The 21,856-nt window shown below is 45.3% G+C and overlaps 1 protein-coding gene across 1 annotated transcript in view; it reads right to left on the bottom strand.

The window, feature by feature from the left end:
* Positions 1-115: 115 nt before the first annotated feature.
* The window catches only part of LOC142922699 (dual specificity tyrosine-phosphorylation-regulated kinase 2-like), an 82,663-nt gene continuing 60,922 nt past the window's right edge, over positions 116-21,856 (bottom strand). The window contains exon 8 of the mRNA XM_076063519.1: positions 116-446. Coding sequence (XP_075919634.1) covers positions 354-446 — 93 coding nt within the window. The 3' untranslated portion in view covers positions 116-353. The remainder of the gene's footprint in view (positions 447-21,856) is intronic.

Here is a 21,856-nt window from a genome sequence, read left to right as displayed (position 1 = left end):
CCCACGTGTGAGGCTGTGCGGACGACGGCAAGCGACAGCGGCGGTGATGGTGAATGTGGACTGGGTACGTGCGCGTGTGTGGGGGGCGGTGGTGGGTGGGTGGGTGGGAGGAGAAACCCGCACACAGACACCCACACACCCACACACACACACCCACTCACACACCCACACACCCATAACCACACACCCACACACCCACACACCCACACCCACACACCCACACACCCACACACACACACAGACACCCACTACACACACCCACACACCCACACACACAGACACCCACACACACACCCACACACACACCCACACACCCACACACACCCACACACACAAGTGCAGGTGTATGAGGGTCACCACTCACGTGGACGGTCCACAAAGAAGCTGAAGCCAAAGTCGGTGACTCTGGCAACGCGGCTCGCGATGTTTTTCACCAGAATGTTGCCCTGGATGGGGAGCGAGCGGCAGGGAGAGAGAGGATTCACACTCAGCGGGGTCAAGGTGTCGAACACTCTCTAGGACTGTACGTCTATGTACGGTAACTACCTCTACTTATGAACGTTCAGCTTGCGAACTATCAGAGATACGAACCAAACCCAGTCCGTACGCTCCAGTTGCTGCTGTTCAGAACCGAGAGTTCATAAGTTCGATAGATGGCGGTCGTGGCATCTACATCTGCAGAACGTGAAGAACCAGTGGTAATCTACATCTGCTGAATGTGAAGAACCAGTGGCATCTACATCTGCAGAACGTGAATAACCAGTGGCATCTACATCTGCAGAACGTGAAGAACCAGTGGCATCTACATCTACAGAACGTGAAGAACCAGTGGAATCTGCATCTACAGAACGTGAAGGACCAGTGGCATCTACATCTACAGAACGTGAAGAACCAGTGGCATCTACATCTGCAGAACGTGAAGAACCAGTGGAATCTACATCTGCAGACTGTGAAGAACCAGTGGCATCTACATCTGTAGAACGTGAAGAACCAGTGGCATCTACATCTGTAGAACGTGAAGAACCAGTGGCATCTACATCTACAGAACGTGAAGAACCAGTGGCATCTGCGTCTACAGAACGTGAAGGACCAGTGGCATCTACATTTACAGAACGTGAAAAACCAATGGCGTCTAAATCTGCAGAACATGAAGAACCAGTGGCATCTATATCTGTAGAACGTGAAGAACCAGTGGCATCTGTGTCTACAGAACGTGAAGAACCAATGGCGTCTACATCTACAGAACGTGAAGAACCAGTGGCATCTTCTTCTACAGAACGTGAAGGACCAGTGGCATCTACATCTGCAGAACGTGAAGAACCAGTGGCATCTACATCTGTAGAACGTGACGAACCAGTGGCATCTACATCTGCAGAACGTGAAGAACCAGTGGCATCTACATCTACATCTACAGAACGTGGAGAACCAGTGGCATCTACATCTACAGAACGTGAAGAACCATTGACATCTACATCTAAAGAACGTGAAGAACCAGTGGCATCTACGTCTACAGAATGTGAAGGACCAGTGGCATCTACAGAACGCGAAAAACCAGTGACATCTATATCTCCAGAACGTGAAGAACCAGTGGCATCTACATCTGTAGAACTTGACGAACCAGTGACATCAACATCTACAGAACGTGAAGAACCAGTGGCATATTCGTCTAAAGAATGTGAAGGACCAGTGGCATCTACATCTACAGAACGTGAAGAACCAGTGGCATCTACATCTACAGAAAGTGAAGAACCAGTGGCATCTACGTCTACAGAACGTGAAGGACCAGTGGCATCTGCGTCTACAGAATGTGAAGAACCAGTGGCATCTGCGTCTACAGAATGTGACGAACCAGTGGCTTCTACATCTACAGAATGTGAAGAAGCAGTGGCATCTACATCTGTAGAACGTGATGAACCAGTGGCATCTACATCTACAGAACGTGAAGAACCAGTGGCATCTTCATCTACATAACGTGAAGAACCAATGGCATATACATCTGCAGAACGTGAAGAACCAGTGGCATCTACATCTACAGAATGTAAAGAACCAGTGGCATCTTCGTCTACAGAACATGAAGGACCAGTGGCATCTACATCTGCAGAACGTGAAGAACCAGTGGCATCTACATCTTTAGAACGTGACGAACCAGTGGCATCTACATCTAGAGAACGTGAAGAACCAGTGGCATCTACATCTACAGAACGTGAAGAACTAGTGGCATCTACATATGCAGAACGTAAAGAACCAGAGGCATCTACATCTGTATAACGTGACGAACCAGTGGCATCTACATCTGCAAAACGTGAAGAACCAGTGGTATCTACATCTACAGAACGTGAAGGACCAGTGGCATCTACATCTACAGAGCGTGAAGAACCAGTGGCGTCTACATCTACAGAACGTGAAGAACCAGTGACATCTACATTTAAAGAACGTGAAGAACAAGTGGCATCTACGTCTACAGAATGTGAAGGACTAGTAGCATCTACATCTACAGAACGCGAAAAACCAGTGACATCTATATCTCCAGAACGTGAAGAACCAGTGGCATCTACATCTCTAGAACTTGACGAACCAGTGACATCTACATCTAAAGAACGTGAAGAACCAGTGGCATCTACATCTACAGAATGTGAAGGACCAGTGGCATCTACTTCTACAGAACGCAAAAAACCAGTGACATCTATATCTCTAGAAACGTGAAGAACCAGTGGCATCTACATCTGTAGAACTTGACGAACCAGTGACATCTACATCTACAGAACGTGAAGAACCAGTGGCATATTCGTCTACAGAATGTGAAGGATCAGTGGCATCTACGTCTACAGAACGTGAAAAACCAGTTGCATCTGCGTCTACAGAATGTGAAGAACCAGTGGCATCTGAGTCTACAGAATGTGAAGAACCAGTGGAATCTGCGTCTACAGAATGTAACGAACCAGTGGCATCTACATCTACAGAACGTAAAGAACCAGTGGCATCTTCGTCTACAGAACGTGAAGGACCAGTGGCATCTATATCTGCAGAACGTGAAGAACCAGTGGCATCTACATCTTTAGAACGTGACGAACCAGTGGCATCTACATCTGCAAAACGTGAAGAACCAGTGGTATCTACATCTACATAACGTCAAGAACCAGTGGCGTCTACATCTACAAAATGTGAAGAACCAGTGACATCTACATTTAAAGAACGTGAAGAACCAGTGGCATCTACGTCTACAGAATGTGAAGGACCAGTGGCATCTACATCTACAGAACGCGAAAAACCAGTGACATCTAAATCTCCAGAACGTGAAGAACCAGTGGCATCTACATCTGTAGAACTTGACGAACCAGTGACATCTGCATCTGCAGAACGTGAAGAACCAATGGCATATTCCTCTACAGAATGTGAAGGACCAGTGGCATCTACATCTACAGAACGTGAAGAACCAGTGGCATCTACATCTACAGAAAGTGAAGAACCAGTGGCATCTACATTTACAGAAAGTGAAGAACCAGTGGCATCTACGTCTACAGAACGTGAAGGACCAGTGGCATCTGCGTCTACAGAATGTGAAGAACCAGTGGCATCTGCGTCTACAGAATGTAACGAACCAGTGGCTTCTACCTCTACAGAATGTGAAGAAGCAGTGGCATCTAAATCTACAGAACGTGAAGAACCAGTGGCATCTACATCTGTAGAACGTGATGAACTAGTGGCATCTACATCTACAGAACGTGAAGAACCAGTGGCATCTTCATCTACATAACGTGAAAAACCAGTGGCATATACATCTGCAGAATGTGAAGAACCAGTGTCATCTACATCTACAGTACGTGAAGAACCAGTGGCATCTTCGTCTACAGAACGTGAAGAACCAGTGGCATCTACATCTGTAGAACTTGACGAACCAGTGACATCTAAAGAACGTGAAGAACCAGTGGCATCTACATCTACAGAATGTGAAGGACCAGTGGCATCTACTTCTACCGAACGCAAAAAACCAGTGACATCTATATCTCTAGAAACGTGAAGAACCAGTGGCATCTACATCTGTAGAACTTGACGAACCAGTGACATCTACATCTACAGAACGTGAAGAACCAGTGGCATATTCGTCTACAGAATGTGAAGGATCAGTGGCATCTACGTCTACAGAACGTGAAAAACCAGTTGCATCTGCGTCTACAGAATGTGAAGAACCAGTGGCATCTGCGTCTACAGAATGTGAAGAACCAGTGGAATCTGCGTGTACAGAATGTAACGAACCAGTGGCATCTACATCTACAGAACGTAAAGAACCAGTGGCATCTTCGTCTACAGAACGTGAAGGACCAGTGGCATCTATATCTGCAGAACGTGAAGAACCAGTGGCATCTACATCTGTAGAACGTGAAGAACCAGTGGCATCTACATCTACAGAACGTGAAGAACCAGTGGCATCTGCGTCTACAGAACGTGAAGGACCAGTGGCATCTACATTTACAGAACGTGAAAAACCAATGGCGTCTAAATCTGCAGAACATGAAGAACCAGTGGCATCTATATCTGTAGAACGTGAAGAACCAGTGGCATCTTTGTCTACAGAACGTGAAGAACCAATGGCGTCTACATCTACAGAACGTGAAGAACCAGTGGCATCTTCTTCTACAGAACGTGAAGGACCAGTGGCATCTACATCTGCAGAACGTGAAGAACCAGTGGCATCTACATCTGTAGAACGTGACGAACCAGTGGCATCTACATCTGCAGAACGTGAAGAACCAGTGGCATCTACATCTACATCTACAGAACGTGGAGAACCAGTGGCATCTACATCTACAGAACGTGAAGAACCAGTGACATCTACATCTAAAGAACGTGAAGAACCAGTGGCATCTACGTCTACAGAATGTGAAGGACCAGTGGCATCTACAGAACGCGAAAAACCAGTGACATCTATATCTCCAGAACGTGAAGAACCAGTGGCATCTACATCTGTAGAACTTGACGAACCAGTGACATCAACATCTACAGAACGTGAAGAACCAGTGGCATATTCGTCTAAAGAATGTGAAGGACCAGTGGCATCTACATCTACAGAACGTGAAGAACCAGTGGCATCTACATCTACAGAAAGTGAAGAACCAGTGGCATCTACGTCTACAGAACGTGAAGGACCAGTGGCATCTGCGTCTACAGAATGTGAAGAACCAGTGGCATCTGCGTCTACAGAATGTGAAGGACCAGTGGCATCTTCGTCTACAGAACATGAAGGACCAGTGGCATCTACATCTGCAGAACGTGAAGAACCAGTGGCATCTACATCTTTAGAACGTGACGAACCAGTGGCATCTACATCTAGAGAACGTGAAGAACCAGTGGCATCTACATCTACAGAACGTGAAGAACTAGTGGCATCTACATATGCAGAACGTAAAGAACCAGAGGCATCTACATCTGTATAACGTGACGAACCAGTGGCATCTACATCTGCAAAACGTGAAGAACCAGTGGTATCTACATCTACAGAACGTGAAGGACCAGTGGCATCTACATCTACAGAGCGTGAAGAACCAGTGGCGTCTACATCTACAGAACGTGAAGAACCAGTGACATCTACATTTAAAGAACGTGAAGAACAAGTGGCATCTACGTCTACAGAATGTGAAGGACTAGTAGCATCTACATCTACAGAACGCGAAAAACCAGTGACATCTATATCTCCAGAACGTGAAGAACCAGTGGCATCTACATCTGTAGAACTTGACGAACCAGTGACATCTACATCTAAAGAACGTGAAGAACCAGTGGCATCTACATCTACAGAATGTGAAGGACCAGTGGCATCTACTTCTACAGAACGCAAAAAAATAGTGACATCTATATCTCTAGAAACGTGAAGAACCAGTGGCATCTACATCTGTAGAACTTGACGAACCAGTGACATCTACATCTACAGAACGTGAAGAACCAGTGGCATATTCGTCTACAGAATGTGAAGGATCAGTGGCATCTACGTCTACAGAACGTGAAAAACCAGTTGCATCTGCGTCTACAGAATGTGAAGAATCAGTGGCATCTGCGTCTACAGAATGTGAAGAACCAGTGGAATCTGCGTCTACAGAATGTAACGAACCAGTGGCATCTACATCTACAGAACGTAAAGAACCAGTGGCATCTTCGTCTACAGAACGTGAAGGACCAGTGGCATCTATATCTGCAGAACGTGAAGAACCAGTGGCATCTACATCTTTAGAACGTGACGAACCAGTGGCATCTACATCTGCAAAACGTGAAGAACCAGTGGTATCTACATCTACAGAACATGAAGGACCAGTGGTATCTACATCTACATAACGTCAAGAACCAGTGGCGTCTACATCTACAAAATGTGAAGAACCAGTGACATCTACATTTAAAGAACGTGAAGAACCAGTGGCATCTACGTCTACAGAATGTGAAGGACCAGTGGCATCTATATCTACAGAACGCGAAAAACCAGTGACATCTAAATCTCCAGAACGTGAAGAACCAGTGGCATCTACATCTGTAGAACTTGACGAACCAGTGACATGTACATCTGCAGAACGTGAAGAACCAATGGCATATTCCTCTACAGAATGTGAAGGACCAGTGGCATCTACATCTACAGAACGTGAAGAACCAGTGGCATCTACATCTACAGAAAGTGAAGAACCAGTGGCATCTACATCTACAGAAAGTGAAGAACCAGTGGCATCTACGTCTACAGAACGTGAAGGACCAGTGGCATCTGCGTCTACAGAATGTGAAGAACCAGTGGCATCTGCGTCTACAGAATGTAACGAACCAGTGGCTTCTACCTCTACAGAATGTGAAGAAGCAGTGGCATCTAAATCTACAGAACGTGAAGAACCAGTGGCATCTACATCTGTAGAACGTGATGAACTAGTGGCATCTACATCTACAGAACGTGAAGAACCAGTGGCATCTTCATCTACATAACGTGAAAAACCAGTGGCATATACATCTGCAGAATGTGAAGAACCAGTGTCATCTACATCTACAGTACGTGAAGAACCAGTGGCATCTTCGTCTACAGAACGTGAAGGACCAGTGGCATCTACATCTGCAGAACGTGAAGAACCAGTGGCATCTACAGAACGTGAAGAACCAGTGGCATCTACTTCTGCAGAACGTGAAGAACCAGTGACATCTCCATCTACAGAACGTGAAGAACCAGTGGAATCTGCATCTACAGAACGTGAAGGACCAGTGGCATCTACATCTACAGAACGTGAAGAACCAGTGGCATCTACATCTGCAGAACGTGAAGAACCAGTGGCATCTACATCTGCAGACCGTGAAGAACCAGTGGCATCTACATCTGTAGAACATAAAGAACCAGTGGCATCTACATCTGTAGAACGTGAAGAACCAGTGGCATCTACATCTACAACACGTGAATAACTAGTGGCATCTGCGTCTACAGAACGTGAAGGACCATTGGCATCTATATCTGTAGAACGTGAAGAACCAGTGGCATCTGTGTCTGCAGAACGTGAAGGACCAGTGGCATCTACATCTGCAGAACGTGAAGAACCAGTGGCATCTACATCTGTAGAACGTGACGAACCGTTGGCATCTACATCTGCAGAACGTGAAGAACCAGTGGCATCTACATCTACATCTACAGAACGTGGAGAACCAGCGGCATCTACATCTGCAGAACGTGAAGAACCAGTGGCATCTACGTCTACAGAATGTGAAGGACCAGTGGCATCTACTTCTACAGAACGCGAAAAACCAGTGACATCTATATCTCCAGAACGTGAAGAACCAGTGGCATTTACATCTGTAGAACTTGACGAACCAGTAACATCTACATCTACAGAACGTGAAGAAGCAGTGGCATATTCGTCTACAGAATGTGAAGGACCAGTGGCATCTACAGCTACAGAACGTGAAGAACCAGTGGCATCTACATCTACAGAAAGTGAAGAACCAGTGTCATCTACATCTGCAGAACGTGAAGAACCAATGGCATATTCGTCTACAGAATGTGAAGGACCAGTGGCATCTACATCTACAGAACGTGAAGAACCAGTGGCATCTACATCTACAGAAAGTGAAGAACCAGTGGCATCTACATCTACAGAAAGTGAAGAACCAGTGGCATCTACGTCTACAGAACGTGAAGGACCAGTGGCATCTGCGTCTACAGAATGTGAAGAAGCAGTGGCATCTAAATCTACAGAAAGTGAAGAACCAGTGGCATCTACATCTGTAGAACGTGATGAACCAGTGGCATCTACATCTACAGAACGTGAAGAACCAGTGGCATCTTCATCTACATAACGTGAAGAACCAGTGGCATATACATCTGCAGAACATGAAGAACCAGTGGCATCTTCGTCTACAGAACGTGAAGGAACAGTGGCATCTACATCTGCAGAACGTGAATAACCAGTGGCATCTACATCTACAGAACGTGAAGAACCAGTGGCATCTACTTCTGCAGAACGTGAAGAACCAGTGACATCTACATCTACAGAACGTGAAAAACCAGTGGAATCTGCATCGACAGAACGTGAAGGACCAGTGGCATCTACATTTACAGAACGTGAAAAACCAATGGCGTCTACATCTGCAGAACATGAAGAACCAGTGGCATATATATCTGTAGAACGTGAAGAACCAGTGGCATCTGTGTCTACAGAACGTGAAGGACCAGTGGCATCTACATCTGCAGAACGTTAAGAACCAGTGGCATCTACATCTGTAGAACGTGACGAACCGTTGGCATCTACATCTGCAGAACGTGAAGAACCAGTGGCATCTACATCTACAGAACGTTGAGAACCAGTGGCATCTACATCTGCAGAACGTGAAGAACCAGTGGCATATTCGTCTACAGAATGTGAAGGATCAGTGGCATCTACAGCTACAGAACGTGAAGAACCAGTGGCATCTACATCTACAGAAAGTGAAGAACCAGTGGCATCTACATCTGCAGAACGTGAAGAATCAATGGCATATTCGTCTACAGAATGTGAAGGACCAGTGGCATCTACATCTACAGAACGTGAAGAACCAGTGGCATCTACATCTACAGAAAGTGAAGAACCAGTGGCATCTACATCTAAAGAAAGTGTAGAACCAGTGGCATCTACGTCTATAGAACGTGAATGACCAGTGGCATCTGCGTCTACAGAATGTGAAGAACCAGTGGCATCTGCGTCTACAGAATGTAACGAACCAGTGGCTTCTACATCTACAGAATGTGAAGAACCAGTGGCGTCTACATCTACAGAACGTGAAGAACCAGTGATATCTACATCTGCAGACCGTGAAGAACCAGTGGCATCTACATCTGTAGAACGTGAAGAACCAGTGGCATCTACATCTACAGAACGTGAAGAACCAGTGATATCTACATCTAAAGAACGTGAAGAACCAGTGGCATCTACGTCTACAGAATGTGAAGGACCAGTGGCATCTACTTCTACAGAAGACGAAAAACCAGTGACATCTATATCTCCAGAACGTGAAGAACCAGTGGCATCAACATCTGTAGAACTTGACGAACCAGTGACATCTACATCTACAGAACGTGAAGAACCAGTGGCATATTCGTCTACAGAATGTGAAGGATCAGTGGCATCTACAGCTACAGAACGTGAAGAACCAGTGGCATCTACATCTACAGAAAGTGAAGAACCAGTGGCATCTACATCTGCAGAACGTGAAGAACCAATGGCATATTCGTCTACAGAATGTGAAGGACCAGTGGCATCTACATCTACAGAACGTGAAGAACCAGTGGCATCTACATCTACAGAAAGTGAAGAACCAGTGGCATCTACATCTAAAGAAAGTGAAGAACCAGTGGCATCTACGTCTACAGAACGTGAAGGACCAGTGGCATCTGCGTCTACAGAATGTGAAGAAGCAGTGGCATCTAAATCTACAGAAAGGGAAGAACCAGTAGCATCTACATCTGTAGAACGTGATGAACCAGTGGCATCTACATCTACAGAACGTGAAGAACCAGTGGCATTTTCATCTACATAACGTGAAGAACCAGTGGCATATACATCTGCAGAACGTGAAGACCCAGTGGCATTTACATCTACAGAACATGAAGAACCAGTGGCATCTTCGTCTACAGAACGTGAAGGAACAGTGGCATCTACATCTGCACAACGTGAAGAACCAGTGACATCTACATCTACAGAACGTGAAGAACCAGTGGCATCTACTTCTGCAGAACGTGAAGAACCAGTGACATCTACATCTACAGAACGTGAAAAACCAGTGGAATCTGCATCGACAGAACGTGACGGACCAGTGGCATCTACATTTACAGAACGTGAAAAACAAATGGCGTCTACATCTGCAGAACATGAAGAACCAGTGGCATATATATCTGTAGAACGTGAAGAACCAGTGGCATCTGTGTCTACAGAACGTGAAGGACCAGTGGCATCTACATCTGCAGAACGTTAAGAACCAGTGGCATCTACATCTGTAGAACGTGACGAACTGTTGGCATCTACATCTGCAGAACGTGAAGAACCAGTGGCATCTACATCTACAGAACGTGGAGAACCAGTGGCATCTACATCTGCAGAACGTGAAGAACCAGTGGCATCTACATCTACGGAACGTGAGGGACCAGTGGCATCTACATCTACAGAACGTGAAGAACCAGTGGCATCTACGTCTACAGAATGTGAAGGACCAGTGGCATCTACTTCTACAGAACGCGAAAAACCAGTGACATCTATATCTCCAGAACGTGAAGAACCAGTGGCATCTACATCTGTAGAACTTGACGAACCAGTGACATCTACATCTACAGAACGTGAAGAACCAGTGGCATATTCGTCTACAGAATGTGAAGGACCAGTGGCATCTACATCTACAGAACGTGAAGAACCAGTGGCATCTACATCTACAGAAAGTGAACAACCAGTGGCATCTACGTCTACAGAACGTAAAGGACTAGTGGCATCTGCGTCTACAGAATGTGACGAACCAGTGGCTTCTACATCTACAGAATGTGAAGAAGCAGTGGCATTTAAATCTACAGAACGTGAAGAACCATTGGCATCTACATCTGTAGAACGTAATGAACCAGTGGCATCTACATCTACAGAACGTGAAGAACCAGTGGCATCTTCATCTACATAACGTGAAGAACCAGTGGCATATACATCTACAGAAAGTGAAGAACCAGTGGCATCTACATCTGCAGAACGTGAAGAATCAATGGCATATTCGTCTACAGAATGTGAAGGACCAGTGGCATCTACATCTACAGAACGTGAAGAACCAGTGGCATCTACATCTACAGAAAGTGAAGAACCAGTGGCATCTACATCTAAAGAAAGTGAAGAACCAGTGGCATCTACGTCTACAGAACGTGAATGACCAGTGGCATCTGCGTCTACAGAATGTGAAGAACCAGTGGCATCTGCGTCTACAGAATGTAACGAACCAGTGGCTTCTACATCTACAGAATGTGAAGAACCAGTGGCGTCTACAACTACAGAACGGGAAGAACCAGTGACATCTACATCTGCAGACCGTGAAGAACCAGTGGCATCTACATCTGTAGAACGTGAAGAACCAGTGGCATCTACATCTACAGAACGTGAAGAACCAGTGACATCTACATCTAAAGAACGTGAAGAACCAGTGGCATCTACGTCTACAGAATGTGAAGGACCAGTGCCATCTACTTCTACAGAACGCGAAAAACCAGTGACATCTATATCTCCAGAACGTGAAGAACCAGTGGCATCAACATCTGTAGAACTTGACGAACCAGTGACATCTACATCTACAGAACGTGAAGAACCAGTGGCATATTCGTCTACAGAATGTGAAGGACCAGTGGCATCTACATCTACAGAACGTGAAGAACCAGTGGCATCTACATCTACAGAAAGTGAAGAACCAGTGGCATCTACATCTGCAGAACGTGAAGAACCAATGGCATATTCGTCTACAGAATGTGAAGGACCAGTGGCATCTACATCTACAGAACGTGAAGAACCAGTGGCATCTACATCTACAGAAAGTGAAGAACCAGTGGCATCTACATCTAAAGAAAGTGAAGGACTAGTGGCATCTGCGTCTACAGAATGTGACGAACCAGTGGCTTCTACATCTACAGAATGTGAAGAAGCAGTGGCATTTAAATCTACAGAACGTGAAGAACCAGTGGCATCTACATCTGTAGAACGTGATGAGCCAGTGGCATCTACATCTACAGAACGTGAAGAACCAGTGGCATCTTCATCTACATAACGTGAAGAACCAGTGGCATATACATCTGCAGAACAAGAAAAACCAGTGGCATCTACATCTACAGAACGTAAAGAACCAGTGGCATCTTCGTCTACAGAACGTGAATAACCAGTGGCATCTACATCTACAGAACGTGAAGAACCAGTGACATCTACATCTAAAGAACGTGAAGAACCAGTGGCATCTACATCTGTAAAACGTGACGAACCAGTGGCATCTACATCTGCAAAACGTGAAGAACCAGTGGCATCTACAGAACGTGAAGAACCAGTGGCATCTACATCTGCAGAACGTGAAGAACCAGTGGCATCTACATCTGTAGAACGTGACGAACCAGTGGCATCTACATCTACAGAACGTGAATAACCAGTGGCATCTACATCTACAGAACGTGAAGAATCAGTGGCATCTACATCTGCAAAACGTGAAGAACCAGTAGCATCTACATCTGTAAAACGTGACGAACCAGTGGCATCTACATCTGCAAAACGTGAAGAACCAGTGGTATCTACATCTCCAGAACGTGAAGGACCAGTGGAATCTACATCTACAGAACGTGAAGAACCAGTGGCATATTCGTCTACAGAATGTGAAGTACCAGTGGCATCTACATCTACAGAACGTGAAGAACCAGTGGCATCTACATCTACAGAAAGTGAAGAACCAGTGGCATCTACATCTAAAGAAAGTGAAGAACCAGTGGCATCTACGTCTACAGAACGTAAAGGACCAGTGGCATCTGCGTCTACAGAATGTGAAGAAGCAGTGGCATCTAAATCTACAGAAAGTGAAGAACCAGTGGCATCTACATCTGTAGAACGTGATGAACCAGTGGCATCTACATCTACAGAACGTGAAGAACCAGTGGCATCTTCATCTACATAACGTGAAGAACCAGTGGCATATACATCTGCAGAACGTGAAGACCCAGTGGCATTTACATCTCAGAACATGAAGAACCAGTGGCATCTTCGTCTACAGAACGTGAAGGAACAGTGGCATCTACATCTGCAGAACGTGAAGAACCAGTGGCATCTACATCTACAGAACGTGAAGAACCAGTGGCATCTACTTCTGCAGAACGTGAAGAACCAGTGACATCTACATCTACAGAACGTGAAAAACCAGTGGAATCTGCATCGACAGAACGTGACGGACCAGTGGCATCTACATTTACAGAAAGTGAAAAACCAATGGCGTCTACATCTGCAGAACATGAAGAACCAGTGGCATATATATCTGTAGAACGTGAAGAACCAGTGGCATCTGTGTCTACAGAAGGTGAAGGACCAGTGGCATCTACATCTGCGGAACGTTAAGAACCAGTGGCATCTACATCTGTAGAACGTGACGAACCGTTGGCATCTACATCTGCAGAACGTGAAGAACCAGTGGCATCTACATCTACAGAACGTGGAGAACCAGTGGCATCTACATCTGCAGAACGTGAAGAACCAGTGGCATCTACATCTACGGAAAGTGAGGGACCAGTGGCATCTACATCTACAGAACGTGAAGAACCAGTGGCGTCTACATCTACAGAACGTGAAGAACCAGTGACATCTATATCTAAAGAACGTGAAGAACCAGTGGCATCTACGTCTACAGAATGTGAAGGACCAGTGGCATCTACTTCTACAGAACGCGAAAAACCAGTGACATCTATATCTCCAGAACGTGAAGAACCAGTGGCATCTACATCTGTAGAACTTGACGAACCAGTGACATCTACATCTACAGAACGTGAAGAACCAGTGGCATATTCGTCTACAGAATGTGAAGGACCAGTGGCATCTACATCTACAGAACGTGAAGAACCAGTGGCATCTACATCTACAGAAAGTGAACAACCAGTGGCATCTACGTCTACAGAACGTGAAGGACTAGTGGCATCTGCGTCTACAGAATGTGACGAACCAGTGGCTTCTACATCTACAGAATGTGAAGAAGCAGTGGCATCTACATCTGTAGAACGTAATGAACCAGTGGCATCTACATCTACAGAACGTGAAGAACCAGTGGCATCTTCATCTACATAACGTGAAGAACCAGTGGCATATACATCTACAGAAAGTGAAGAACCAGTGGCATCTACATCTGCAGAACGTGAAGAATCAATGGCATATTCGTCTACAGAATGTGAAGGACCAGTGGCATCTACATCTACAGAACGTGAAGAACCAGTGGCATCTACATCTACAGAAAGTGAAGAACCAGTGGCATCTACATCTAAAGAAAGTGAAGAACCAGTGGCATCTACGTCTACAGAACGTGAATGACCAGTGGCATCTGCGTCTACAGAATGTGAAGAACCAGTGGCATCTGCGTCTACAGAATGTAACGAACCAGTGGCTTCTACATCTACAGAATGTGAAGAACCAGTGGCGTCTACATCTACAGAACGGGAAGAACCAGTGACATCTACATCTGCAGACCGTGAAGAACCAGTGGCATCTACATCTGTAGAACGTGAAGAACCAGTGGCATCTACATCTACAGAACGTGAAGAACCAGTGACATCTACATCTAAAGAACGTGAAGAACCAGTGGCATCTACGTCTACAGAATGTGAAGGACCAGTGGCATCTACTTCTACAGAACGCGAAAAACCAGTGACATCTATATCTCCAGAACGTGAAGAACCAGTGGCATCAAAATCTATAGAACTTGACGAACCAGTGACATCTACATCTACAGAACGTGAAGAACCAGTGGCATATTCGTCTACAGAATGTGAAGGATCAGTGGGATTTACAGCTACAGAACGTGAAGAACCAGTGGCATCTACATCTACAGAAAGTGAAGAACCAGTGGCATCTACATCTGCAGAACGTGAAGAACCAATGGCTTATTCGTCTACAGAATGTGAAGGACCAGTGACATCTACAACTACAGAACGTGAAGAACCAGTGGCATCTACATCTACAGAAAGTGAAGAACCAGTGGCATCTACATCTAAAGAAAGTGAAGGACTAGTGGCATCTGCGTCTACAGAATGTGACGAACCAGTGGCTTCTACATCTACAGAATGTGAAGAAGCAGTGGCATTTAAATCTACAGAACGTGAAGAACCAGTGGCATCTACATCTGTAGAACGTGATGAACCAGTGGCATCTACATCTACAGAACGTGAAGAACCAGTGGCATCTTCATCTACATAACGTGAAGAACCAGTGGCATATACATCTGCAGAACGTGAAAAACCAGTGGCATCTACATCTACAGAACGTAAAGAACCAGTGGCATCGTCGTCTACAGAACGTGAATAACCAGTGGCATCTACATCTACAGAACGTGAAGAACCAGTGACATCTACATCTAAAGAACGTGAAGAACCAGTGGCATCTACATCTGTAAAACGTGACGAACCAGTGGCATCTACATCTGCAAAACGTGAAGAACCAGTGGCATCTACATCTACAGAATGTGAAGAACCAGCGGCATCTACATCTGCAGAACGTGAAGAACCAGTGGCATCTACATCTGTAGAACGTGACGAACCAGTGGCATCTACATCTACAGAACGTGAATAACCAGTGGCATCTACATCTACAGAACGTGAAGAACCAGTGGCATCTACATCTGCAGAACGTGAAGAACCAGTAGCATCTACATCTGTAAAACGTGACGAACCAGTGGCATCTACATCTGCAAAACGTGAAGAACCAGTGGTATCTACATCTCCAGAACGTGAAGGACCAGTGGAATCTACATCTACAGAACGTGAAGAACCAGTGGCATATTCGTCTACAGAATGTGAAGTACCAGTGGCATCTACATCTACAGAACGTGAAGAACCAGTGGCATCTATATCTACAGAAAGTGAAGAACCAGTGGCATCTACATCTAAAGAAAGTGAAGAACCAGTGGCATCTACGTCTACAGAACGTGAAGGACCAGTGGCATCTGCGTCTACAGAATGTGAAGAAGCAGTGGCATCTAAATCTACAGAAAGTGAAGAACCAGTGGCATCTACATCTGTAGAACGTGATGAACCAGTGGCATCTACATCTACAGAACGCGAAGAACCAGTGGCATCTTCATCTACATAACGTGAAGAACCAGTGGCATATATATCTGCAGAACGTGAAGACCCAGTGGCATTTACATCTACAGAACATGAAGAACCAGTGGCATCTTCGTCTACAGAACGTGAAGGAACAGTGGCATCTACATCTGCAGAACGTGAAGAACCAGTGGCATCTACATCTACAGAACGTGAAGAACCAGTGGCATCTTCATCTACATAACGTGAAGAACCAGTGGCATATACATCTGCAGAACGTGAAAAACCAGTGGCATCTACATCTACAGAACGTAAAGAACCAGTGGCATCTTCGTCTACAGAACGTGAATAACCAGTGGCATCTACATCTACAGAACGTGAAGAACCAGTGACATCTACATCTGTAAAACGTGACGAACCAGTGGCATCTGTGTCTACAGAACGTGAAGGACCAGTGGCATCTACATCTGCAGAACGTTAAGAACCAGTGGCATCTACATCTGTAGAACGTGACGAACCGTTGGCATCTACATCTGCAGAACGTGAAGAACCAGTGGCATCTACATCTACAGAACGTGGAGAACCAGTGGCATCTACATCTGCAGAACGTGAAGAACCAGTGGCATCTACATCTACGGAACGTGAGGGACCAGTGGCATCTACATCTACAGAACGTGAAGAACCAGTGGCGTCTACATCTACAGAACGTGAAGAACCAGTGATATCTACATCTAAAGAACGTGAAGAACCAGTGGCATCTACGTCTACAGAATGTGAAGGACCAGTGGCATCTACTTCTACAGAACGCGAAAAACCAGTGACATCTATATCTCCAGAACGTGAAGAACCAGTGGCATCAACATCTGTAGAACTTGACGAACCAGTGACATCTACATCTACAGAACGTGAAGAACCAGTGGCATATTCGTCTACAGAATGTGAAGGATCAGTGGGATCTACAGCTACAGAACGTGAAGAACCAGTGGCATCTACATCTACAGAAAGTGAAGAACCAGTGGCATCTACATCTGCAGAACGTGAAGAACCAATGGCATATTCGTCTACAGAATGTGAAGGACCAGTGGCATCTACATCTACAGAACGTGAAGAACCAGTGGCATCTACATCTACAGAAAGTGAAGAACCAGTGGCATCTACATCTAAAGAAAGTGAAGGACTAGTGGCATCTGCGTCTACAAAACGTGATGAACCGTTGGCATCTACATCTGCAGAACGTGAAGAACCAGTGGCATCTACATCTACAGAACGTGGAGAACCAGTGGCATCTACATCTGCAGAACGTGAAAAACCAGTGGCATCTACATCTACGGAACGTGAGGGACCAGTGGCATCTACATCTACAGAACGTGAAGAAACAGTGGCGTCTACATCTACAGAACGTGAAGAACCAGTGACATCTACATATAAAGAACGTGAAGAACCAGTGGCATCTACGTCTACAGAATGTGAAGGACCAGTGGCATCTACTTCTACAGAACGCGAAAAACCAATGACATCTATATCTCCAGAACGTGAAGAACCAGTGGCATCTACATCTGTAGAACTTGACGAACCAGTGGCGTCTACATCTACAGAACGTGAAGAACCATTGACATCTACATATAAAGAACGTGAAGAACCAGTGGCATATTCGTCTACAGAATGTGAAGGACCAGTGGCATCTACATCTACAGAACGTGAAGAACCAGTGGCATCTACATCTACAGAAAGTGAACAACCAGTGGCATCTACGTCTACAGAACGTGAAGGACTAGTGGCATCTGCGTCTACAGAATGTGACGAACCAGTGGCTTCTACATCTACAGAATGTGAAGAAGCAGTGGCATTTACATCTACAGAACGTGAAGAACCAGTGGCATCTACATCTGTAGAACGTGATGAACCAGTGGCATCTACATCTACAGAACGTGAAGAACCAGTGGCATCTTCATCTACATAACGTGAAGAACCAGTGGCATATACATCTACAGAAAGTGAAGAACCAGTGGCATCTACATCTGCAGAACGTGAAGAATCAATGGCATATTCGTCTACAGAATGTGAAGGACCAGTGGCATCTACATCTAAAGAAAGTGAAGAACCAGTGGCATCTACGTCTACAGAACGTGAATGACCAGTGGCATCTGCGTCTACAGAATGTGAAGAACCAGTGGCATCTGCGTCTACAGAATGTAACGAACCAGTGGCTTCTACATCTACAGAATGTGAAGAACCAGTGGCGTCTACATCTACAGAACGTGAAGAACCAGTGACATCTACATCTGCAGACCGTGAAGAACCAGTGGCATCTACATCTGTAGAACGTGAAGAACCAGTGGCATCTACATCTACAGAACGTGAAGAACCAGTGACATCTACATCTAAAGAACGTGAAGAACCAGTGGCATCTACGTCTACAGAATGTGAAGGACCAGTGGCATCTACTTCTACAGAACGCGAAAAACCAGTGACATCTATATCTCCAGAACGTGAAGAACCAGTGGCATCAACATCTGTAGAACTTGACGAACCAGTGACATCTACATCTACAGAACGTGAAGAACCAGTGGCATATTCGTCTACAGAATGTGAAGGATCAGTGGGATCTACAGCTACAGAACGTGAAGAACCAGTGGCATCTACATCTACAGAAAGTGAAGAACCAGTGGCATCTACATCTGCAGAACGTGAAGAACCAATGGCATATTCGTCTACAGAATGTGAAGGACCAGTGGCATCTACATCTACAGAACGTGAAGAACCAGTGGCATCTACATCTACAGAAAGTGAAGAACCAGTGGCATCTACATCTAAAGAAAGTGAAGGACTAGTGGCATCTGCGTCTACAGAATGTGACGAACCAGTGGCTTCTACATCTACAGAATGTGAAGAAGCAGTGGCATTTAAATCTACAGAACGTGAAGAACCAGTGGCATCTACATCTGTAGAACGTGATGAACCAGTGGCATCTACATCTACAGAACGTGAAGAACCAGTGGCATCTTCATCTACATAACGTGAAGAACCAGTGGCATATACATCTGCAGAACGTGAAAAACCAGTGGCATCTACATCTACAGAACGTAAAGAACCAGTGGCATCTTCGTCTACAGAACGTGAATAACCAGTGGCATCTACAGAACGTGAAGAACCAGTGACATCTACATCTAAAGAACGTGAAGAACCAGTGGCAACTACATCTGTAAAACGTGACGAACCAGTGGCATCTACATCTGCAAAACGTGAAGAACCAGTGGCATCTACATCTACAGAACGTGAAGAACCAGTGGCATCTACATCTGCAGAACGTGAATAACCAGTGGCATCTACATCTACATCTACAGAACTTGGAGAACCAGTGGCATCCACATCTGAAGAACGTGAAGAACCAGTGGCATCTACATCTACGGAACGTGAGGGACCAGTGGCATCTACATCTACAGAACGTGAAGAACCAGTGGCGTCTACATCTACAGAACGTGAAGAACCAGTGACATCTACATCTAAAGAACGTGAAGAACCAGTGGCATCTACGTCTACAGAATGTGAAGGACCAGTGGCATCTACTTCTACAGAACGCGAAAAACCAGTGACATCTATATCTCCAGAACGTGAAGAACCAGTGGCATCAACATCTGTAGAACTTGACGAACCAGTGACATCTACATCTACAGAACGCGAAAAACCAATGACATCTATATCTCCAGAACGTAAAGAACCAGTGGCATCTACATCTGTAGAACTTGACGAACCAGTGACATCTACATCTACAGAACGTGAAGAACCAGTGGCATATTCGTCTACAGAATGTGAAGGACCAGTGGCATCTACATCTACAGAACGTGAAGAACCAGTGGCATCTACATCTACAGAAAGTGAACAACCAGTGGCATCTACGTCTACAGAACGTGAAGGACTAGTGGCATCTGCGTCTACAGAATGTGACGAACCAGTGGCTTCTATATCTACAGAATGTGAAGAAGCAGTGGCATTTAAATCTACAGAACGTGAAGAACCAGTGGCATCTACATCTGTAGAACGTGATGAACCAGTGGCATCTACATCTACAGAACGTGAAGAACCAGTGGCATCTTCATCTACATAACGTGAAGAACCAGTGGCATATACATCTACAGAAAGTGAAGAACCAGTGGCATCTACATCTGCAGAACGTGAAGAATCAATGGCATATTCGTCTACAGAATGTGAAGGACCAGTGGCATCTACATCTAAAGAAAGTGAAGAACCAGTGGCATCTACGTCTACAGAACGTGAATGACCAGTGGCATCTGCGTCTACAGAATGTGAAGAACCAGTGGCATCTGCGTCTACAGAATGTAACGAACCAGTGGCTTCTACATCTACAGAATGTGAAGAACCAGTGGCGTCTACATCTACAGAACGTGAAGAACCAGTGACATCTACATCTGCAGACCGTGAAGAACCAGTGGCATCTACATCTGTAGAACGTGAAGAACCAGTGGCATCTACATCTACAGAACGTGAAGAACCAGTGACATCTACATCTAAAGAACGTGAAGAACCAGTGGCATCTACGTCTACAGAATGTGAAGGACCAGTGGCATCTACTTCTACAGAACGCGAAAAACCAGTGACATCTATATCTCCAGAACGTGAAGAACCAGTGGCATCAACATCTGTAGAACTTGACGAACCAGTGACATCTACATCTACAGAACGTGAAGAACCAGTGGCATATTCGTCTACAGAATGTGAAGGATCAGTGGGATCTACAGCTACAGAACGTGAAGAACCAGTGGCATCTACATCTACAGAAAGTGAAGAACCAGTGGCATCTACATCTGCAGAACGTGAAGAACCAATGGCATATTCGTCTACAGAATGTGAAGGACCAGTGGCATCTACATCTACAGAACGTGAAGAACCAGTGGCATCTACATCTACAGAAAGTGAAGAACCAGTGGCATCTACATCTAAAGAAAGTGAAGGACTAGTGGCCTCTGCGTCTACAGAATGTGACGAACCAGTGGCTACTACATCTACAGAATGTGAAGAAGCAGTGGCATTTAAATCTACAGAACGTGAAGAACCAGTGGCATCTACATCTGTAGAACGTGATGAACCAGTGGCATCTACATCTACAGAAAGTGAAGAACCAGTGGCATCTACATCTAAAGAAAGTGAAGAACCAGTGGCATCTATATCTACAGAAAGTGAAGAACCAGTGGCATCTACATCTAAAGAAAGTGAAGAACCAGTGGCATCTACGTCTACAGAACGTGAAGGACCAGTGGCATCTGCGTCTACAGAATGTGAAGAAGCAGTGGCATCTAAATCTACAGAAAGTGAAGAACCAGTGGCATCTACATCTGTAGAACGTGATGAACCAGTGGCATCTACATCTACAGAACGTGAAGAACCAGTGGCATCTTCATCTACATAACGTGAAGAACCAGTGGCATATACATCTGCAGAACGTGAAGACCCAGTGGCATTTACATCTACAGAACATGAAGAACCAGTGGCATCTTCGTCTACAGAACGTGAAGGAACAGTGGCATCTACATCTGCAGAACGTGAAGAACCAGTGGCATCTACATCTAC

Source organism: Petromyzon marinus, unplaced genomic scaffold, assembly GCF_048934315.1.
Source record: "Petromyzon marinus isolate PM22_M1 ecotype Great Lakes invasive population unplaced genomic scaffold, UKy_Petmar_22M1.pri1.0 PM_Scaffold_14, whole genome shotgun sequence".
Classification (NCBI taxonomy): Eukaryota; Metazoa; Chordata; class Hyperoartia; order Petromyzontiformes; family Petromyzontidae; genus Petromyzon; species Petromyzon marinus.
Note: the sequence above shows the minus strand (reverse complement) of the source record. Positions and strands in the feature narration are given on the sequence as shown.